Source organism: Cenococcum geophilum (assembly GCF_001692895.1).
Source record: "Cenococcum geophilum 1.58 unplaced genomic scaffold K441scaffold_9, whole genome shotgun sequence".
Taxonomy (NCBI): Eukaryota; Fungi; Ascomycota; class Dothideomycetes; order Gloniales; family Gloniaceae; genus Cenococcum; species Cenococcum geophilum.
This window is the reverse complement of record NW_027137567.1, coordinates 1690326-1706616: the sequence shown is the minus strand read 5'-3', so window position 1 is coordinate 1706616 and position 16291 is coordinate 1690326. Positions and strand designations below refer to the sequence as shown.

Sequence of the window (16291 nt, the reverse complement as noted above, 5' to 3'; positions counted from 1 at the left end):
GATTTATTACTTAAATAAAGGCATGCTATTCTGGCCATTCCATATATAAAAATGGAAGCCGTTATACGATAATTAGATTTAGAAGGATTTAGTTAATAACCTATTAATTAACCGTACGCCAAAGAATCTCTTAATTAAGGTCGTCTTTACTATTACTAAGCTAAAGAAGAAGCTTAGTATATAACGCTTTAATAGTTTCAGAAGCTGTTATATAAATGCTAGAGTTAGATACCTTACTAACGGTAATTTTATAAACACTCTCTAGATGCTGTCTTATATTTATTATACTTTAAGCCATATATTTTAAATAATATTTATGCTAAATCTATTTTTATTCTAGCTTTTCTAATATTTTTTCCGGCGTTGGCGTATAATAATACTCATAGATTAGAGAGGTCTTCTGTGACTTTTTTGTTAAAGGAATTAAGTCTATAGTTTCCTTAATGGTATTAGAAGTAAGAGATAATCTAAAATCTTTAATTTCTTAAATTCTAGAAGATATATTATACGATATTATATAGATAGAAGGTAACCTTAGGTGGCGGTAAAAATTTTTGGTGTGCTAAGAAATATTGCGATATTATCCGAATATTGGCAATATTGGCAATACCGATATTTTATTGGTTCGTATTGGATAAGATTTTATTGGTGCCAGCACTGTTAAATCAGATACTTGGGGCGCACGGACGTTCGTACTGCTCTTTATCCAACGAATTTTCCAGAGGGTATGGGCGTCAAAACAAATTACTGCCAAACCTTACCACCTTTTCTAATTACTTTAAAAATACTACAAGGTAAAAGCTCTTAAGCTTCTCTATCTACTCAATATAACGTTTCCCTAAATAAGACGGCGAAAACAGCTCCCCCCAAACCCTGGCCATTGCCCGAATTTAAACCTCTCCATATTAATGATTAGGACGACCATGGCTCACTAAACCTCCCTTCTAACGTTAATATATAATCCTTTCAAGTTATTTAGACTATCTTTTACGGATGAGATTATAGATAAACTTATAGAATAGATAAACAAGCAGGCAGAGCTCTATCCGCAAGATAAGGAAGTAGAATACCCACGTACATGGCAGCTAATATGCAGACAGGAACTCTACGCGTACTTCGGAGTACCTATTCATATAGGAATTACTATAGAGCCGGCTATCAAAGACTACTGGAAGGCTTTAAACACACATGGTAGCCTCATATTCCTGAGTACGGGCACCAAATTTAGCTGATCTGATTGGTTAATCCTTATCGATAAACTGAGGATCCGAAGTGACGTGTTAGGGGATAAAGCGAAGCAGGTATGATATGCTAAAAGCTGAAGACTAAATATCCTCTATATAAATAAAGTTGGTTAAATTCACGGTCCATCCTCAAGCTCGTCAATAGCATCAGAAAAATCGTCATCCGGCGAAAGACAGCATATCCCGCAGAAGCTTGCACTCTCTTCGCTATCCTTACTAGCAAGAGTAATAGATGCTATTAGAGAGGCCGCAGTAGGACGCAGCTGTCGCTCTATCAGGAGCATATGCTGAATCCAGACCAGGGCTTTATTGTCAGATGTAGTCCCTTTCTCTTCGAGCTCTGCAATAAGCTCATACAGGGCGTCAGGATTTGTGCGGACAAAAGCTTGCTGCGATCCGTGCTCGTTAAAAAACTTGTTCAAGTACCCAGCCGTCTCGCCCTTGAGGATAACGATCATCTCGAGGAAGACAACACCCATACTCCAAATATCTGAGGAGGTATTCCGAGGTTCCTGCATCGCAACTTCTGGCGCGCAGTATCTCGGGGTCATCCCGTTCACCATGCTTGCAGTTGTGCTGCCGTCTGCATCTGTAAAGTCGTGGGATAGGCCGAAATCGGTGAAGAGGACGCTTCCGCGATCGACTAGGATGTTGCCAGGTTTGATGTCCTTGTGCCGGATGTTCTGCTCATGGAGAAACTCGAGTGCCCTAGCCAAGCAGCCGAAAAAAGTGCGCAGCTCTGGGTACTTTGATCTGTTAATTCGCGCCAGGTACGTGGAGAGGTCCATTTCAGCCACTGGTGATATAATTAGGCCAATATATCTGGAGTCCGTATAGCTCCCAACAAATTCCACCACATGGCGATGCTTCAGGCGTTTGAGAATCTCAATCTCTGCAATAAAAAGCTTCATATCTTGCATCCTTCGCCTACTGAATGCGGAACTTCGAGGCACTTGCTTCCTTGCGTACTCTTTAAAGCTAATTAAGCTAAGAACCCTGTCGACTTGGCCGAACCCTCCAGAACCCAAGACCTCTTTCCTCTCAAACGGAGGAGCTTCATTTCGCTGAAAATAGCAATGTTGACCCTTTTCACCCCTCTCTGGATCCATAGACTTGGTTAATACGAGGTTCTGGGTATTGACAAACTTCGAGCGAAGACTCGGACTTAGACGATGTGGTAGGGTCCTTTCAGTGACTGGGAACCAATGATCGGAGAAACCAAGGTCGATAAAGTTATCAAGAAGGTTTAGGCGGCCGATTATCCGAAGGATAGTGTATGTTCGCGGAACCTGGCCCCACCGCGGATTCGAGTACTTTAGCAAAGATGATATCTGGTTGATCTCTAAGTCGTTGTATGGATCCCGAAGTTCTTCTCCTACGAGAAAGAAGTCGCCTAAACGCTGAACTGGGGTGTTCGTAGTGTTATTAACTATAGCTCGTGGGCAAATAGCGAGTGTTTTCTGTAACCAGAGTTTGCTCTTAAGCGTGTCCGCGTGCTCCTTGCCTAGCACCTTCTCTTGTCCTTGTACTACTTGTCTGTATAGCCCTTCTGCCTCTTGGTACTTCTGCTGCTCGTAAAGCGAGTTTGCTAGCCGGTACTTGCTCCTAAGCGTGTCCGCGTGCTCCTTGCCTAGTACCTTCTCTTGCCCTTGTACTACTTGTCGGCATAGCTCTTCTGCCTCTTGGTACTTCCGCTGCTGGTAAAGCGAGTTTGCTAGCTGGTACTTGCTCTTAAGCGCGTACTCCTTACCTAGCACCTTCTCCCGTCCTTGTACCACTTGTCGGTATAGCCCTTCTGCCTCTTTGTAAGCTTTTGCAGTGTGGGTATTGAACGAGCAACTTGATTGTAAATCTATGGAAATCAAGTGGTATATATACATGAAATGGTGGCAAGAAGACTGCGCTTACAGTCGGCAATAGGTAATGGAAACAGGTAGTGAGACATAGGTAGTGAGACATACGAGGTGGTGAGTCACGACGTGATGCGAGCCTCGGTAGTCGGTTACACTCTTGGTACTTCTGCTGCCAGCAAAGCGTCTCTGCTAACCAGTACTTGCTCTCAAGCGTGTCCGCGTGCTCCTTGCCTAGCACCTTCTCCCGTCCTTGTACTACTTGTCTGTATAGCCCTTCTGCCTCTTGGTACTTCTGCAGCCCGTAAAGTTTTACTCCTAATATATGCTCCTTCTTATACTTTCTTCTAATACTTCGAGACATTTGTCGCAACTAGTGCTGTAATTACAGCCGTCGTTGCAGTAGGTAATATGCAACGTTTATAGGTATTGTGGAACAGCTGATGATGGTGAGCTGAGTATTAATACGGATCTTTGGTTCTTGAGGAATATACAGGGTCCGGGAGGTTCCCCCCCCGCGCGCAGCGGCGATGGCATCTAATTTCGCTTAAGCCTCGCCTAAATTAGTATGTAGAGCTAGCAGAATTAGATGTAGTGGCTGCTAGGAGGAGGGTTGCCTCCTTGCACTTGAAGCTATTTGTAACTTCTCTTCCTTACCAATATTATAATCTTTGTTCTAGATTGTGGTATAACTCTTGTTATTGCCTCCGTTGAATATGGCGCCCTATATGCGCGAATAGTAATACGTCTTCCTGGAAATTCTTATTAACGCCAGCGCCACCAATCGACAGTATAGGATTTAATTTAAGTGCTCTCGCAGAGCTATTTAATAAATTTAATGGAAACTAGAGAGATACGGAAGGACAAGGCTTAGTTATATACACTTTGGCCTAAGGAGGACGCTAAACCCTTAGATAATTGTTGTATTACTCTACTAACTTAATAAGGCACCAAATCTATACCTGGATGAGATGGCTTGGCATATATATAATAGTTTTAAAGTTATAATAAGCCTATAGACGATTGCTATAGAGCTAAGAGTTACTGGCTGGAGTAGGAAGCTGGTAAGCTATATTCTGAATATATAGATAAGGAAATAACTTACTTATATAAGGCTTGTTGTATCGCTTTAAAGCGAAGTTAGGAGGACCGCAATTAATACTAGGCTAATATCTTATAGTTTACTGTTAAGCAACTTGTCTTTATAGACGAATTTAGTACTAATTTAAAGATGGGTATACGAAAGTCGGCTTAGGCACTAGTAGGTACGACGCCAATCCTATATACTCTATATAATCCCAGTGAGCAGCGGCTTAATATTCTACCTATATATACTATTAATGGTGTACTAGTATCGTTAATATATAGCGGCTTAATAAACGCGGAAGGATATAATTACTAAATTAAATACTACCTTCTACCTTGCTATAATCCTTATTTAGCTCTAAGGTTAGTTATTACGGACGCTTTAAGTACAATATTACGACTACTTGGAGAAAAGTTGGAAGAAGCTAGTTGGTTAATATAGGCACGGTCCAGAATGGAACCCGTGGAACTATGTGATAAGGAATAGTAAGCAGAGTTACGTAATATGATCTGTATAATCTATATAATCTATAAAATCTACAACAGAGCGAATAGAGTAGACGGAGCAGATAGAGTAACGACTTTCTTAGGAGTATGGTTATGTATTTAAGGACCCTTAGTCCCTACCTAGATAGTTCCTTCCTCGTAGTAATTCTTAGAATATAATTGGAGTTAATCTATTAGGCAACTACTCTACTAGTTGTTATTACGTTATTTGACTTATCTATTCCTATATACCTAGCCTATTAATAGGACCCACCGTAGTATAAGCTATAAGGTTCCGTTACACAATTACTACCTAGTTACGGTTAATAAGTTAAACAACATGCCACCAAAAGCAGCCACTATAACGCTATTGACGGTAGCAACTACTTTGAGATTAGCCAACGACACTAGTATGGCGGATATTAATTTATAACAACCCGTAATGGTAGGGCAACTATAAGAGATAGTTAACTAGTTAATAGAAAACAATATAACACTCAAAAATAGGATTAATGGGATAGGAGCAGCAAAAATTAAGCTACTATTAATTAAGCGATCTATAGGAGAAAGACCAAAGCTTAAAGGATTCCTTATATAGATGTACTTCAAGGTTTTACAAGAAGGAGCTAAGCTACTAACACCTATGGATTAAGTAGCGTACGCAGAATTGTTCTTATTAGAAAGGGTATTTAAATGGTTTAAGCCTTACCTTATAAAGATACAAGTAAATGGAATAATAACTACGAACTAAGAAGTACGGTTTATATTCTTAAGCTGGGGCGGATTTATAAAGCAACTAACGCAAATGTTTAGGGACCCGGAAGTAATAATAATAGCGAAAAAAAAGCTTTAGGACCTAACGCAACGAACTTTAGTAATTAAGTATACGACATAATTCCAAACGTTGGCTATGTAAGTTAAGTGGAATAATAAGGCACTTATAGCATAGTATAAATAAGGACTTAAGGCTAAAGTCTAGGACGTAATTATNNTAATNNAAGATNCGGNNACCCTNAGGGAANTAATAGATTANGNGATTAAGATTAANAATNNNATCTNNTAAAGGGAATAGGCTAAGAGAGGCTAGGATAGAGTTCTATAGTTATATAAGATATAGAGTACGCAATAACTAAAGCCAAATTAGAAACTATGGTATAGCGTAGAGCCAATAGACCTAAGTGGTACTAAAGAAACCTATAAGAAATGGGGAAAATAACTATGGAAACCTAGAAGTTAAGGATTAAGTAATTAAAGGACTAAGGAGTATAGGCTAAACTAAGGATCTTAGTAGTAGAAGACATTTAAGCGGACTCTATAGCAAAAATAATAGTTTAAAGACGGAGCTTATATAAATTATAGAAAATAGGGATATTTCGCTAGAGACTATAGAAGCGGTTAGAGTTATTATATAGTAAAAGGAACTAGACTAGTAGTATATAATATACACGTATAGAGGAATAATAGTGTACTATGAGGAACAAAAGAATGTTTAATCCGAAGTTTTGCGTTTTGTTACAATAACGCATGCCGAATTTATAAAGACGCTAAGTATAGCGCAAGCTATTGGCTATAGAAGCCAGAGTTAAAGGAACTTAAAGGAACTATAGAGTTAGATAAAGAATAAGATTAACTTTATAAGCTGGATTAAGATATTACAGTAACGTATAAATAAAGATCGGTAAATATAATAATGGAGTCGGAGTACTTATTAATTAATAGTAATAAGGTAAAGAAGGAAACTAACTAGGGGTGTCTAAACCTTAATAACGCAATTAAAGTAAAGACTAAGACCGCTATAGAGCAAGGTTCAGTAACGGGTATTATAATACCGTTAGATATGGCATCCATCGCTTTATAAGACGGAAGGAGTAATATCTATAGGCGATTAAGTAAGTAGACGACTGCTAGTACTAGCTTACTACTTAATAAAGGCAAAAGGCCAGAGGCTTAAGATTCTTAAGATAAGATAAGAGACGACTAAGATTCTTAAGTAGAAATAAGGCACGCTTAAGAACCTATAACGGACGATAACTAATAGAGTAGAGCAATAGCTTAGTTTAGCGATATATAAATGAGTTTAGGACGAAGTTTCCTAAAGGTATAAGACTCTTAAGACGAGATAAGTGAGATTTAAGACTCTTAAGATGAGATAAGAATACTAGCAAAGCCTAGTTAGACTAAGGCTAGAGCGCAGCTTAAAAAAGAAGCGAGCTTAGAATTAAAGAATTTAAGAAACTAAAAATTTAAAGTATAAATAAGGACACCCGTAGGCATAAAGCAAGTAACTTCGCTATAGATTAGAGAATCTGTAATATAAATAGTAGTTAAACTAGGAGACAGATATATAGACCTAGAAGACTTACTAGGGGAACATAGTATTTAGCCTAAAGATTAAAAAGTTAATACTATAATTAAGAAGTAAGAGAACTTTAAGGATCTAGCTATAAGACGCAGATACTAAGAAACCAAAGAAGAATTTAGAGTAAGAATCTTCGTATAATATAAATAAGGACTAGATATAAGATCTAGTATATTAGGTTATATATAAAATAGAGCACTAGTATAAAGAATTACTAATAGGCTAAGAGTAGGCACGCTAAGGGCTAAGTAGTTTATTAAATTGGAGGATAAAGAGGACCTAGGGATCCTAACTAGGTTTAAGAAACAGTATATAAAGGGCTATTACAACACAGTAATAAGAAGATACTTCCTTACGGATAGACCGTATACGCTCTAGCAGCTGTATTAAAGATAGTATAGGCAAAGGTATAATGATAAGTAGGAAGATTTCTATATATAGTTAGACGAGAAAGTTATTCAAGACCACCTAATTACGGAAAAAGTAATAAATTATATTAAGGGAGCCTTAATTATAATATTAAAGGATCTAGAGGAACGATTGGAGGATTAGAGAAGCGAAAGACATATCTTAGTACCCATGGATAAAGTTATAACGTTTAGATTAATATAATAAAGGTTTAAACTTAAGGATAAAGATAAACCGAGAGTTGATCTAAAGTACGCAGCATACTATACGCTATCGTGGATTGTATATATAGACAATATATACAAGATACACAAAAATCTAAAAAAAAAGAATTAGAAATACCTTATAAGGATATATTAGGCGCCAGATAAGTAATAGTATAGGAATGCTAAGTGTCGGGAATGAGGCAAGTTGCCGCCACGTACGGCAAACTGCCGTCACGTAATAGCAAGTTGCCATCACGTGTCGCCGCGGTACTAGCGTGGCGAGGAGCCTTAAGTTCCTCGCCCTCCCTCATTCCAATTAATAAGCTTTATCAACCAACATCACTATAACCCTACTTAAGTAGTCGTTATTAGTGAGTCACCCTATATAACTAACACTAATTAGTAGTTAAATATACAGTTAACTACAGAGCAGCTAGGTTTTCGAATAGAAGAGATAGTCTTATATAGGGGTGCTATATGCGCTTATATAGAATGGATTCTAGCGATACTATACTACCTTAGACTTGCGGAAAACTAGTAACAGAAGTATCACTAAGTACTAGGAGATACCAAGTTGCGTCTATTACGTAGAACAACCGCGTTTATAAAGATTTAGTTAAGTACTTTAGGTTAGAAGTATTACTAAACCTAGGGTCCTAAGTTAACGTCTAAAACGCGTTAAACGACGTCTAAAACGCGTTAAACAACATCTCAAATTGCCTACCTCTTGACAGCAAACCTACGAGATCCTATAAAACCGAAAATTCTACCTACCTTTGACGTACGACACCCTGTTAATTCTATACCTACTATAGCGTTAACCTACCCAAAGAAGTATAAGGAAGATATTAACCTAAAGATATAGAATAAAGCCATAATTAACCTTGTAAACGCTAATAAATAAGACTTAAATGGATTTTTATTATACCGTATAGCATATTACAAAGATAGTGAATACAATAATACCGCGCTATAGGAATGTATAAAGGAGGACTTTATTAGATAAATAAAGGAAATATAGGCCCTAATAAATAAGGATATTATACGGGACTTCCGTAACTTCCTTTAGAAGAATAGAGTATTTATCCCTAAGGATAGGGGTACTATTAAAGACAACATTTAGGAGCAGGTTATTAACGCAAAAGAAGAGCATAAATAGACTCTATAAGAGATTAAGCACTAACTACGCACTATAAGGAAGCTTAACTTACAATAAAACCTAAGTAATATACCTCTAAAGATAAACCTACCTCTACCTTTAACTCCTTTATATCCAATTTAACCCGTAACCTTAACGTCGGATACTATACCCTAATAAGAGCAGGCATAGGATCCTATTACTTTACGATTTAACGACCTTTGGACTCCACTAACTAGACCTACGTCCCCACTACAGCCTATAATATAACTCCTACCTCCTCTACCTTAATCTTAAATTAAAGGTAGTTTAAAACTGCTTATAGAGCTTATAAAGCTCTACTCGGATTAGGAAAAGAAGTTTAGCAAAGAATTATATAATGTTCTCAATTTAAAACTATATATCTTCTATAACTATTACTAGAAGGTAAAAATAAAGTCTAATTAATACTATAATGCCTATTCTATTATGCTTAAGGGCCAAGCTAGTACCTTTTATTATAATCGTTTAGCAGGAAAAGGATACAATTTTAACCGTATAATATATATATTAAGATACCACTTTAAAATAAAAGAGAATAAGTAGTAGTATATATTAGAATAGAGAGAGACTACCTTCTTAAGGATCATTACTATAAACCCAGGTATCCCTCGGCTTAATTATCTTTAAAAGCTCTTTAATTAACTTTAAATAATTTAGCGTAGTTTATCCGAATTATATTAAGAGGATTTTAGCCTATGTGATTAAGTCATTAGTGTATACTAAGGCGTTAAAGAATATAACCTTGCTCTCTTTAATCCTGTAAATACTTACAAAGGAGTATATACTTAATTAAGATCTTCTATTAGCACCGCTCTACGCTCTTAAAAAGTATAACAATTTAACACCTAACTCTAACCTACTTTAATCGACCCGCCTAGCCAATATAATTACAATTGGACTAATTAAATATATAGTAGCCGTAGTGGGCAATACGGTAGAGGGTATAATTAACAACTATAAGGTAAAGGTGGAGGTCCTTATAGAGGTTTATTTCGAAGTAATCGCTAAAAAAAGTGCTATATTTATAAGAAACCGAATTGCTAGTTAACTAGGCATTCTCTTAATAAGTAAAAGGAGGTATATAATAAGTTTCGCTAGAGTATAAGAAATGTTAGAAATTATAAGGCTACTACAGCTTACTTTTAAAGCTTTCTGGTTTAATACAAAGGCGTAAAAGATCTTAAGGGTAAGGTTAATAAGGCCGAATAGCTCCTTATAGATATAGAAATTAAGGACTACTCTCCTAACTAATACTTCACTAAGTATAGTAAGGTAAATAGTATATAAACCGTTACTATTCTTAATAACCAATCTACACTCTATTCTATTATAAAGTTAGATATCTTTAATAAGCTAAGGGAGAGTTTTACGTTCTCCTTTAATAACAGATACTCGGCAAACGTCTTTTATAGTATTATGCCAGATATTAGAGCCGCAGGAGTATCTATAGTAGGAGAACCTTAAGTTTAAGCCCTTTAGCAGCTTAATAGCTCTATCTAGATTAACTATTTAACGGCAGGCCAACACACGATTTGTTTTGGCAAGGGTACTGCAATCTCTCTTAGCATAATTAGGGTCCAAACCCCCCTAGGGTATATTACTTTCTATATTATCCCTACAAACACCCCATTTCTATTTTACATTAGAGATATAGATAAATTAGGCGTTAAGCTTAATAACCTTAAAAATGTACTTATTTAGGGAGATAATTAGGTGCCTATTATGCGCAAGTAGGGTTACCCCTAGTTGCTCCTTTATTAACTAGAAAAGAGTGTTACTTAAAGCCACCTAACTAAGTCAGAATTACGTCAACTACACCATCGTTTTAGTTACCTATCCGTTTATTAATTGCTTAGGGTTCTTTAGCAAGCAGGCTATAAAGTTAAGGTTAAGGCAATTAAGCACCTTATAAAGTACTGCTATAACTACTAAATAAACCAGAAGTCCCCTAGCCAATTTAAGTTCACCCTTAAAGATAACTACAACTTTAACTTCTGTATTATTGTTAACGTTATATATCTTAGCGGCAAGCCAGTACTCCAAGTTATTAACTTCTTAACCTCCTTCTAAGCCGCACGTTTCTTAAAGGATATATTAGCTAGAAACGCATAGGATACCCTTTAACTATACTAGATTAATGTCTACCTAGGACCCCCTAATTAAATTGTCTATAATATAGAAAAGAACTTCTTATTTATAGAGTTTTAACAATAAATAAAGGCAATAGTAATTAAGGTTAAGGAAGTCCCTATTAAGGCACATAATAGTATTAAAAAAGTAAAACAATATTACGCGCTATTACGCCGCGTATATAAGATTATCTCTTCAGAACTAGAGGACGCTAGCGAAGAACTTACCTTATAAATGGCTGTTAAAGTTATTAACAATTCCGCTAGCCCGGATAAACTTATACCCATATTACTAGTCTTTAGCGCCTACCCTTAAATAACTAATAATTCTCTACTATCTTCCTCTGTTATATAATAAGCTAAGGCTATTTATAAGGCAATAAAGGAGGTATAATATCTCTACGCTATACGCCAGGTTAACGACGCACTAGGAATAAGAAATAGCCTAAATACCTTAACTACGCTTAACCTGCCACTCTAGTCTAAGGTACGCGTATAGCGTAAAAAGGGAAAATAGTTAGGCCCATATTAACTTATTATAATTAATAGTTAAACTTACACTATTTAGATGCCTTACGGACCCACTTAATTCCGTTTAACTGTTATTAAGCCTTACTATAAAGATAACAGTTTTAAGCCTTTATAGGATACTATAGAAAATACCTTAAAAAAGAGCTATAATTAACGTGCTTTAGAAGGCGACAACAATTCTAATACAATTATAGTAGATACGCCGCAACTATAACGCGGTAGAGGTCGCCTAAAGGGATTACGAAACCGCTAACATCTTATTAATTTTAAAGAGCAATTTGTTACCGCTATTAAGAACGGAATTAAGCTATTAATGGCCTTTATAATAACTAAGGAGAAGGCTAACTTTAAGCTTATAAAACAGCTCTAAAAGAAAGGTCGTATTATAACTTTAGGAGCTCCTTTCTAAGCATCTAATAAGTAGGAGATTAATAGTCTTATTATAAGAGGAGTCTTTAAATTTAAGAAGTATGACTATACCAAGTTTGATAGAGTTTGCATCTTTAAGTTAAGAATAGTTAACAAGATTAAGGGTAAAGCTACTAACGCCCTATTTAAGAAATCAAGGCTTATTATCTAAGGCTATAACGATAATAGTAAGGAGGTAATCTTTACGCAATCTCCTATAATTTAACAAGCTAGTTAGCAAGTTATTATTACGCTAGCTCCCTCCTTAATAAAGAATAAAATAACAGTTTATTTGCGAGATATCACTTAGGCCTACACCCAATTAGAGACGTACCTTTAGCGCTTAATATTAGCATACCTTCTAAAGCAAATTCGCCACTAATATCCCAAGGATACAATTATGGTTATACTTAAGCCATTATATAGAATTGCAGAGGTAGGAACCCATTAGTAGGCTACCTATAGCAAGCACTATAAAGAGAAACTTTTAATAACTACTTCTATATTTAATCTATATTTCCTTATTATAACTACGGGAACCCTATTTAGAATTATCGGTATATAAACTAATGATATAATTATCTTAGGAGACGACCGATTCTTAGCCCTTAAAGAAAATAAGCTAGTAAGGGCAAATCTTATAGCAAAGCTAAAGGAAAAGCTTAATTTAATAATACTATTACTTTTTAATGGATGCATCCTCTCCCTAAATAAGGATTTTATTGCTTTACGCCAGAAGGGTCAAGGTAAGAAGATCGACGTTATTAACGTTAATTTCCTAAAGCAAGGATACGTGGAGTAACGCGCTCGCGGAGCTTATATTGCTTCTATCTGTTAACCTAAGGCTTTATTTAATCTTTCTATTACCGCCTAACACCAAGAACCAACTAAGGACAACGTTCTTACTTTAAATAAACATCTTTTCTAGCAAATAAACCATCTTGATCGGGGACTACTCTATATACCTATTAGTCTTCCTACCGCTAAGCTCTTTATATTTATTAATAGATTGTTTATAAATAATAAAGATTTTAGCTCCTAGTTAGGATATAAGATTATTATCGCGAACAAATCTACTAAAGAAAATAACTTTATAATCCACGGCAACCTTATCTATTAGTGCTTAACTAAAAGCAAGTACGTTACTTAAAGCGTTCTAGCATTAGAGATATATAGAATAGTTAGCGGAGTTAACATAGCAATTGTAATTGGAACTACCCTAAAGATAATTATAGATTAACTCGAACTTCCCATTATCCCTATAATCGTATATACTAACTTATACTCCCTCTATAAGTATTTAGTTAAGCTTAGTACTATAAAGGAGAAGCGCCTTATAATCAATATTATGGCACTTCATTAATCCTACAAACATTAAAAACTCTTTGAGATTTAATAGATTAATGGCTAAGATAACCTAGTAAATGTAATAATGAAGGCGAACCCAAACAAGGCACTAGAGACGTTTATTAACATAAATACTCTACATATACAAGTTAAAGGTTAGGTAAAAAGGGAGTCCCTAGAAATATCTTAGTTATATAAGGCCTTAAGATATCTAGGAACTTTAACCGGCGGTCGAAGTTATCTAATTAGTTAGATTCTGCAGACCCTAACTTAAACTAGCCAATTAGGATTTTCCATCCCCAGGATAAAAAATCGCTATTAGCTTGCTTATAGCTAGCGCCTTAGCAGCCCTAACGGCCCTAACACAATATCTACCTATAACTCCTTAGCAAGAAAGCACCGCGTGCTAAAAGGCAAATTTTAGGACAGCGAGACTTATACTATAATAGCAATAGTAAGCGAGGAGGGTTTATATTTGTTATAATAGTTAAGCAGTATTTATATATAGATGGCAACCATAAAAGAAGAGTTGCTAGTGTCGGAAATAAGGTAAGTTGCCGCCACGTACGGCAAACTGCCATCACGTAATAGCAAGTTGCCATTACGTGTCGCCGCGGTACTAGCGTAGCAAGGAGCCTTAAGTTCCTCACCCTCCCTCATTCCAATCAATAAGCTTTATTAACCAACATCACTGTAACCCTACTCAAGTAGTCGTTATTAGTGAGTCACCCTATATAACCAACACTAAGTATATACACAGCTGGCATCTAGTAGAAGTTTAGGAGTTAGGAGACTTAATACTTTAACCAAAAAGATTTTTTACGGAAAAATGCTTAGACGGATAATAGTAGTGGGAATGCCTAGAGAATACGTGTTTATAGTATATTAAGGACAAAAAGTAAATAAAGTATTGGCTAAAGAATAAGTTAAGTATATAAGGATCTAATAGCTAATAGTTAGGAAAAGTAGAGGCCTACGGGACTAAAGGGAGCTAGTAGTAGAGCCTTAGACCCTTAAAGGAATTTAAGGACAATACCTAAATTTATAAGTTAAATGATAGAATCAGCAATTTAAAGTATTAGTAGATAGTGAAGTAATAAGAAACCATATCTTATTAGTAGCAGTTAAAAGAATAGGGCTACTATATAGATAGAAAGAGTACCTATATCTATTAGTTATAATTTTAGGAGATCCGATAGCCTATAGAGGAGGTATTATTAATCTTAAAATAGGACCTATTTAGATAACTATTAAAGGAAGATAAATCGAAATGTTTTTTAATATATTACTATTAGGGAATAATAAGGCAGTACTAGGAATGCCTTAGTTATAGAAATATAATCTAAGGATTAATTAGGTTATAGGTCAGGTTAATATTAGAGATACTTAATACCGTAAAATATAATAAGCAGCTAAGATGGTATAGTACTAGGTTAGAGTAATATACAAAAAGACTAATTAAGGATTAAGTTATATACTAAAGAGATACTATAAGTACGGCAAGAAATTATAGTTACTAGAAAGTGAAAAGCTATTAAAATATATAGCATGGGATTATAAGATAGAATTAGAACTAGGAGTAAGTCTAAAGTTCTTTCCAATCTATAAGCTTATTAAAGAAGAGGAAAGAGCACTAAAAGAGTTTATCTAAGAGAACTTATAAAAGGGATATATTAGACTATTATAGTCATTAGTAGGATATCTAGTACTATTTATACTAAAGAAAAACGGGAAACTTAGACTATGTATTAACTATAGGCAGTTAAACAGCATTACTAGAAAGGATAGGTATTTTTTACCCTTAATTAGCAAAATCTAAGATAGGATTAGTAATATACAAATCTTTACAAAGATAGATCTAAGATAGGCATACTATTAGATTAGGATTAAAGAGGGCAATAAATAAAAGGCAGCCTTTAAGTTAAAGGAAGGACTATATAAACTATTAGTAATACAGTTCGGACTTATAAATACACTAGCAACGTTCTAGAAACGTATTAATAATATATTAAGAGAATACTTAGATGAATTTGTTATAGCGTATCTTAATAATAATATTATCTACTTAATAAGCGAGGAAGAGCACGGAGAATATATTAAGTAGGTCTTAAAGAGACTATAAGAAGAGCAGATGCTAGTAGTAATTAAAAAATATGAGTTCTTTACTAGGAAGACAGATTTCGTTAGATTTATTATTAAACTAGGCTAACTTAGTATAGATTTAAAGAAGATTAAGGCTATAGTAAATTAGTAAGAACTAGAAAACGTTATATAGTTAAGGTTGTTTCTAGGGTTTTATAATTACTATAAAAGGTTTATAGCTTAATAGTTAAAGAATATTAAGCCATTTATAAGGTTAATAAAGAAAGAAGAACCTTAGGTATAGGAAGAAGAGTAAAAAAACTATTTAAAGAGGTTAAGGAGTTATTTACTTAAAACCCAATTTTTAAAATCTACTAACTAAAACTAGAGATAGTGGTTGAAATAAATATATTAGACTTTATATTAGGGGTATACTTCCTATAGAAATATAAAGATAGATAGCACCTAGTAGTATACTACAGTTAAAAGATAACACTACTAGAACTAAACTATAACATCTATAATAAGGAGTTATTAGGTATAGTTATAGCACTTTAGGAATAGAGAGCATTCTTATAAGGTATAGAAAAGCCATTTATAGTTAAAATAGATTATAAGAACCTAATGGGGTTCCTAATAATAAAAGAACTTAACTAAAGATAAGTTAGATAGGTAGAGATGCTTATAAAATACTATTTTAAGATTTAGTATACTAAGGGTATAGATAATATATAAGCAGATGCTCTAAGCAGAAAAGCTAAACTATAAAATAATAAAAAGCTATTAGGGGCTTTACTGCGAAAAGATATAGACGGTTTAATTAGGTACAATTATCCGAAAATTACAGCAATAAGAGAAATTAATTAGACCTACGAATTACTAAAGAGTAACTAGTTATAAAGGATCTAAGACGCATAGATAGAGGATTAGGACTTAGAGTAGTATAAAAACTAAAAAGTAACGTATATACCTAGG

The 16291-nt window shown here is 34.9% G+C and overlaps 1 protein-coding gene across 1 annotated transcript; it reads right to left on the bottom strand.

Annotated features, from left to right (window-relative positions):
• Positions 1 to 938: 938 nt before the first annotated feature.
• K441DRAFT_655409 (kinase-like protein) lies at positions 939 to 3129 on the bottom strand. The gene has a single exon (XM_067647846.1). The coding sequence runs from the start codon at positions 3122 to 3124 to the stop codon at positions 1361 to 1363; it is 1764 nt and encodes a 587-aa protein (XP_067507056.1). The 5' UTR covers positions 3125 to 3129; the 3' UTR covers positions 939 to 1360.
• Positions 3130 to 16291: the final 13162 nt, after the last annotated feature.